The sequence below is a fragment of the Impatiens glandulifera genome, unplaced genomic scaffold, assembly GCF_907164915.1.
Source record: "Impatiens glandulifera unplaced genomic scaffold, dImpGla2.1, whole genome shotgun sequence".
Classification (NCBI taxonomy): domain Eukaryota; kingdom Viridiplantae; phylum Streptophyta; class Magnoliopsida; order Ericales; family Balsaminaceae; genus Impatiens; species Impatiens glandulifera.
This window is the reverse complement of record NW_025919410.1, coordinates 21832-29496: the sequence shown is the minus strand read 5'-3', so window position 1 is coordinate 29496 and position 7665 is coordinate 21832. Positions and strand designations below refer to the sequence as shown.

Sequence of the window (7665 nt, the reverse complement as noted above, 5' to 3'; positions counted from 1 at the left end):
TGTTTGTTAAATCCGGGAACAAACAAGACCTTAGAGTTTATTTTGTTTCTTTGATTTTTTTTAAGTTCTAAATTAAAATAAAATAAAAAGAAAGTCCAGGGCCCAATTGAAAGGAAGAAAGGAGTTTATGGACTATTTTAATTTCGAATTAATAAATTAATTCGAAATTAAAGTTTTCAGGTTATTTTAAAAACAAAAGAGTCCAGGACCTCTTTGCAGAAGTTGGAAGAAATGAATATAACAGAATTAGAAAAGAAGCCTGGCGGTTCTCCGCCCGTCTCCGACGACTCCTCCGGCTAGGCAATTTCCGGCGACCCTTCGCCAGAGACCGAAGACTGCACGAAGACAACATTATTGCGGTCCGTCCGACTCGCTGAAGCTCCGCCTCCACTCCGCTGTGGCTCATCCAATCGATTCGAACAGATCCCAATCCAAGAAGAAGAGATCGAGGTCGTTTCCCCCCAAGCTGCAACACTAGATCGATCATATTTTTCTTCCAGATCATAGATGCACTCGAAATGACCATTCTCCTAACCACCAGGAACTCGTCTACGAATCAGAGTCACCTTTCGATGCTTGACCATGAGATTTCAATTGAAGAACAGCCAAAGGAAAAACAGCCAAAAGATAGACAGACGGTCTGTCCTTCCTTTCGATCGACGAGGACCTTCAGTTTCCTAAAACTGAAACTGTGACTTTCAATAGAACTTATTCTAATCACTTCCTAAGGCTACACTAACCCTAACTACAGCCTACCAATCGATTATTCAACCCGCAATCAAAACCAAAACACCATAATACAAAACCAGGCTACAACAATTTCATAATCAAACCTGTAATTCAATTTCGACAGTTAAATGATATCTAAACCGTTCCTAACACAATTTATCAGCCAGGGTGTTAACCAAACATATAGAACATGCAACCACAGCGATTAACAGATTCATTTGAACAATCAAATAGATTCTTATACGAACAAACGACATCGGGGTACAGAACCGATGCCTCAACCATTGAATAAAGGTTTACATTGGTGCAGGGATTACCTGAATTGCAGAAAATAAGTAATAAATTGAAGTTCGCCAACTGCACTTTTCTTCTTTCTTTCGCTGACTGTCCTTCGTCTTCTTCAACGGAACGGGGTGGTCAGCTCTCCAAGAACAAGATTCGTCAAGCCCCGCTCTCTAGGATCTTGTAACTGCTCCCTCTCTCAAAACTGAATTTCCGATCTCCTCTTCATCAACTGTAATTTCCACTCTCTTTCATCAGTGGTTTAAAATATATGATATTTAGAAGAGCAGCTAACTCCCAGTTAGCTCCTGGGATTTGAATTCATTATGTTTCTTCTCTTGTTATGATCGGGAGAGGGCCTTAAATATCGAATCACGGTTCGGGTCTGGTGTCATTTGCAAGGTATGTGAATCAGCTTCTCAAATCAACTTGAATCACCCAAAACCATCAACCATAGCTCTCAAGTTACAATTTTTTAAGTGAAGGGGTGTTCAGATTTAACCTCTCAACAACACCTTTCATTTATGACGACCTTTCACCTAGATCGAGGACACCATCGGGAAATCGGGATGAACACGATGAAAGGGGACTCATTTCTATTTTAAAAACATACGAGATCATCGAAGTCCATCTCGTATTGGAGTCGAAATTAATTTATGAAGCTTATGAAGCTTATGGACTCATTGGCAATTTGAGAGGGTTCCAAAGTTGTAAATTACTCATTTTTTTTCAAATAATCCCCCTTTTCAAATAATCCAATTTTTCAACTTCCATAAACAAGTTAGAAACTTGAAATGAAATTAATATTATCAAATTTTAATAGGTGTTTTGTTTTGATAAAAACATGCATCATTTTACTTGAAATGAAATTAATATTATCAACCACCTCAGGCTTACTATACGTCAGGCCCATCGTCTCAAGGTTACATGCCAACCAATATTGATCAAGCAATATTGGTTGGCATGTAACCTTGAGACGATGGGCCTGACGTATAATAATGGTATCAGAGCCCTAGGTTCTCTTTTCTTTCTTTTCTAAACCCAGCTTCCGCTTCTTTTCTCTAAACCTAACTTTCGTTTCTTTTCTTTCTCTCTTCTTCATCTATGGCCGAAAACAAGGTTCATCCAACCACCATTGTTTCCAACATCAAGGCGTGCATCCCTATCACCCTTGATTATGAAGGAAAACAATACAACAGCTGGTCCACCCTTTTTCAACTTCATTGTCGTGCTAATATGGTGATCAACCACATTCAACCTCTAACAGTTAATCCTTCGGTCGCGGTTCCCGCTCCGACGGAAGCCGAAAAGGCTTTAACACAGAGAATTGATGACATTGTTCGTCAATGGATTTACGGGACCATTTCTAATGATCTCCTAAATTCCATCCTCGATCCTGATGACTCGGCAGTTGATGCTTGGAACAGATTGCAGCATTTTTTCTTAACAACAAATCTGCATGAGCTTTGCAATTTGATGCGCAATTTACAAACACCAAGCTTGCTCATTTTGATGGTGTTAAGTCTTATTGCGCTCAGCTAAAAACTCTAGCTGATAATTTGAGGAATGTTGGAGATAAAGTCTCTGACAATCGAATGGCTCTACAACTTTTGAAAGGCCTCTCAGATGAAAAATAATCCCTTTCGAACGTCCGTTCATCATCTTAACCCGTTGCCCTCTTTTGATACTCTTCGTTCAATGCTTGAATTAGAAGAACATGAGAATGTTGTTAATCTCTCTATTGAGTCTCATGTAAAGGCTCACATCACGCAATCTCATTTATCGTCCCAAAATAATGTTGATAATTCTCATTATTCTTCTCGAGGTAATAATCAACGTAATGGTGGCAATGGCCGGAAAACCACCAAGGGAAAGGGCAGCTCCGACAAGGGTAAGGGTGCCTCTGGCAATCAACAGCATAATGGTGGTGCCTCGCGGCAGCAGCAAAACCCGTAGTGTGGTCCTTCCGCCTCGCACCAACAGAAGACCCAAGCAGGATGGATGTATCCTCCACCTTGGGCATATTGGCAGCAAGGCCCTTGGGCTCTTCCTCCCTTCCCATATCCATCACAGGCACCAGGCCCATCTCCTTGGTCCGCCACGAAGCCCAGTCAGCCTGCACATCAGACCGGTATCCTCGGGCCACAACCACCTCAGGCTTACTATACGTCAGGCCCATCGTCTCAAGGTTACATGCCAACCAATATTGATCAAACAATGCACACAATGACATTGTCTGATCCAAACTACTATATGGATACGGGTGCTACCACTCACATGAAAAATTCTCAAGGTAATTTATCGTCATATTCTCCCTTGATCAATAGTCATAATAATTCAAGTATTGTTGGTGATGGTAGCAAAATTCCAATTCATGGTTATGGTCACAAATCTCTACACCAAAACACACTTCAACTAAAAAATGTCCTTCATGTTCTAAAACTAGTCAAAAATCTCATCTCCGTTAGGAAATTCTCTATTGATAATAATGTTTCCATTGAGTTTGATCCTTTTGGGTTTACTGTAAAGGACTTGCAGACGGGGAGCAAACGTGTGAGATGTAATAGTAGTGGCAATCTCTATCCTTTTCTCACAGATCGTCAAGTCTTCTCTTCTTTCACACCGTCAGCTTTTTCAGTTATTTATCCAAATATATGGCATTCCCGTCTCGGTCATCCGGCAAATGCAATTTTAAATTCATTGCGTAGTAGTAATTTCCTTCAATGTCCTAAGGCTAAACATGTTTTTCATTCTTGTCCTTTGGGTAAATTAATAAAATCGCCTTTTCCCGATTCTATGTCTCATACTACTATGCCATTTGACATTATACACAGTGATTTGTGGACATCCCCTATTCCTAGTTCTCTCGGCCATAAGTATTATGTTCTCTTTCTTGATAATTACACGAATTTTTTATGGACTTTTCCGATCTCTTCTAAGTCTCAAGTCTATAAGTTATTTATTCGTGTTCGAACATATATTCGTACTCAATTTGAGAGAGAAATTAAGGCATTCCAATGTGACAATGGTACTGAATTTAAAAATGTTTGTTTTGAAAAATTCGGTCACCAACATGGTATGACTTTCTGTCTTTCTTGTCCTTATACCTCTCCTCAAAATGGCAAGGCCGAAAGAAAAATAAAAACAATCAATAATATTGTTCGCACTATTCTCTGTCATGCATCCATGCCACCATCTTTTTGGCATCATGCTCTCGAAATGGCTACCTACCTTCACAACATCTTACCTACAAAGCTTCTTGGTTATAATTCTCCAACTCAAATTTTGTATCAAAATCATCCTAACTACTCTCATCTTCGAGTTTTTAGGTGTTTATGTTATCCTCTTTTTCCACCATCCAAAATACACAATCTTGAACCTCGGTCTTCTCCTTGTGTTTTTCTTGGCTATCCGCTCAATCATAGGGGATATAAATGTTTTGATATGTCATCTCGAAAAAATATAATAGCCAAACATGTATGGTTCGATGAGTCAGCATTTCCTTTTTCCAAAATTCATACTCCGAAATTTCACACATACGATTTTTGAGTTATGATTCGGGTGCCCTTAACACCCATCTCTTGCATCAAATTCTCACCACACCCGAGCACCAACACCAACCCACAACCACCCCCCACTATTCTCCTTCTCCCATAACATCCCACACTCACCCTGCGAACGAGTCTTCAAACTCTCCCACTCCTCCTTCTCCCGTAGCATCCCACCCTCACCCTATGGCCACTCGTAGTCGTCATGGAATTGTCAAACCCAATAAAAAATACCAAGACCACTCTCTTCACACTTCTACCTTTGTATCACCCATTCCAAAAAATCCCGTACATGCTCTACGTGACCATAATTGGAAAATTGCTATGCAAGAAGAATATGATGCACTTATTGACAATGGTACTTGGGCCTTAGTTCCGCGTCCATCTAATGTAAATATTATTCGTTCGCTTTGGATTCTTCGGCATAAAACGAAATCTGATGGTTCTTTTGAGAGACATAAGGCTCGTCTTGTTTGTGATAGGAAAACTCAAAGAAAAGGGATTGACTGTGATGAAACTTTCAGTCCGGTTGTGAAACCGACAACTATACGGATGGTTCTTAGCATTGCTTTATCCAAGTCTTGGTCTATTCGTCAATTGGATGTGAAGAATGCCTTCTTACATGGCAACTTGAATTAAACAGTATACATGTATCAACCTTTGGGATTTAAAGATCCGGCTCGTCCTGATCATGTATGTCTTTTGAGAAAGTCTCTCTATGGTTTGAAATAGGCACCCCGCGCTTGGTATTAACGTTTTGCTGATTTTGCTGCATCAATTGGCTTTAATCACAGCAAATTGGATACTTCTTTATTCATTTATCGCCATGATCATGACACTACTTACATTCTTCTTTATGTTGATGATATTGTTCTCACTGCTTCTTCAGAGTCCCTTCAGAAATATGTCATTTCTTAACTTAGCACTGAATTTGCAATGAAAGATTTGGGTCCTTTGAGTTATTTCTTAGGCATTGTTGTTACCCGACACAAGAATTGTTTGTTCTTGTCTCAAACGAAATATGCTCATGACATTATTAAGAAAGCATGTATGACAGATTGTAATCCAGCTTCCACTCCTGTTGATTCTAAAGGAAAGATGAGCACTCAATCCGGCATTTCTTATGGAGATCCTACCTCTTATCGTTCTTTATGTGGGGCGTTACAGTACTTGACATTCACTCGTCCGGACATTTCTTATGCTGTACAACAAGTTTGCTTGTTTATGCATGCTCCTCAAGTTGCTCACATGAATGCCTTAAAACGAATCATCCGTTATATTCAAGGCACTGCTGATTATGGTTTGCAGTTATACAAATCATCTATTACTTCCCTTATTTCTTATACGGATGCTGATTTGGGCGGGTGTCCTGATACTCGTCGATCTACATCAGGTTATTGTGTCTTTCTTGGAGATAATTTGATTTCTTGGTCTTCTAAAAGGCAACCTACTTTGTCAAAGTCTAGTGCTGAAGCAGAGTATAGAGGGGTTGCAAATGTCGTCTCGGAATCATGTTGGGTCCGAAACTTATTATTAGAACTCAGATGTTCGGTTACACAGGCAACCTTAGTTTATTACGATAATGTTAGTGCTATTTACCTCTCTAGTAATTCGGTACAACATCAGCGCACTAAACATATTGAAATGGACATTCACTTCGTTCGTGAGAAAGTCCAACGGGGTGAAGTTCGTGTCTTGCATGTGCCATCCCGATACCAGATTGCAGATATTTTTACTAAAGGTCTGCCTAAGATTTTATTTGATGATTTTCGGGCCAGTCTCAGCGTTTGCAAAGCTCCCGTTTCGACTGCGGAGGTGTGATAGATTATGGAAATAATATTTATATTAGGAATATAAAATAATATATGTGAATAGATTATGAAAATAATTTTATATTAGGCATATAAAATAATATCGTTATTATATTATTAGTTTCCTTATTAATCTTTATAATGTATATATATTGGATATTTCCTTGATGTAAAGGGCAAGAAGATTAAACAAGATTCTCCCTATTCTTTCAGTTTGTATTCTACAATGGTAAACCACCGTCTCACCATAGTTGCATACCAACTTAATTCCATAAAATCAATTAAATTGTAACTGAATTGTAACTGAGAATCCCCTTTCATCTCCATAATCCTCTGAAAATTGGTATAGATAAACTCTCAATTTAGCGCGACCTTTCTAGATTGAAGAGGATAAACCTAAACTGCAAATACATTGATCATAACAAAGAGTTTCATCTAATTAATGTTATCAAATTTTAAGAGGTAAGGTTTTTATATAATTTACCCATTCACCCACATATTAATTCCAGTGTAAATCTGAACATTGATCCTTCTTAGAGGATAATATAACCTATATTAATTAATGGGGGCAAATTATCATTATTTAATTTCAGCCTTTAAATTATTTTTTAAACAAATCTTTTCTCAAACTTTTAGAAAGGGTTATCAATTACCATTTCTGTCAATTTATTCTCATTGTCTCAAACTATCCTAATCATTGACTTTTCTTCTTGGTTCTACATGGCGGAACCACACAACAATCGTCCCATGTACAAAAAAAGGAAAAGTTCTAACTCAAAAAGCTATAAAAGTGAGTAGATGATATGTTTGGACTGGCTGATGAAATTGATTAAGTAAGAAACACTCACTTTAGCAAATGAAATGGAAAACCAACCAATGATGTTTGGAATGGCTGCATTCATCAAAGACTGCAAACAATCATTCAATAAGAATATGAACAGAAATGATACTGTTTAAGCTAAGTTATGTAATATATACCCTTTTTGCCCGATGTATTCAGAAATCTGACATGAGAACTAAGGCAATAAAGTTTAGTCAGTTCGGAGTGGAAAGAGTAATTAATTCATATGGAATCGAATATTTTAGAATTTCAAACCACATAAACCCAAAATTTGAGATCTTGTAAAAATACCCAAAACATGAATCAAGCAAAACCCTAAGGAAATTCAAAAACCCAAAAAAGAATAAGGATGAAAGAACTTAAAAAACACAAAACAGAGTAAAGAGACCAATAATCCATCAATGATGGAAAGAACTTAAGTGCGTGAACAATAGAATTAGCTTAGGTTCATACA

General features: G+C 38.1%; 2 protein-coding genes across 2 annotated transcripts; both read left to right on the top strand.

Moving 5' to 3' along the window:
* Nucleotides 1-2115: 2115 nt before the first annotated feature.
* LOC124917891 lies at nt 2116-2648 on the top strand. Its single transcript, XM_047458160.1, has 2 exons — nt 2116-2421; nt 2550-2648. Exons 1-2 carry the CDS (start codon nt 2116-2118, stop codon nt 2646-2648), a joined length of 405 nt encoding a protein of 134 aa, XP_047314116.1.
* A 2847-nt stretch (nt 2649-5495) lies between these two features.
* Nucleotides 5496-6380, top strand: LOC124917890 (uncharacterized mitochondrial protein AtMg00810-like). The gene has a single exon (XM_047458159.1). The coding sequence runs from the start codon at nt 5496-5498 to the stop codon at nt 6378-6380; it is 885 nt and encodes a 294-aa protein (XP_047314115.1).
* The last annotated feature ends 1285 nt before the right edge of the window (nt 6381-7665 follow it).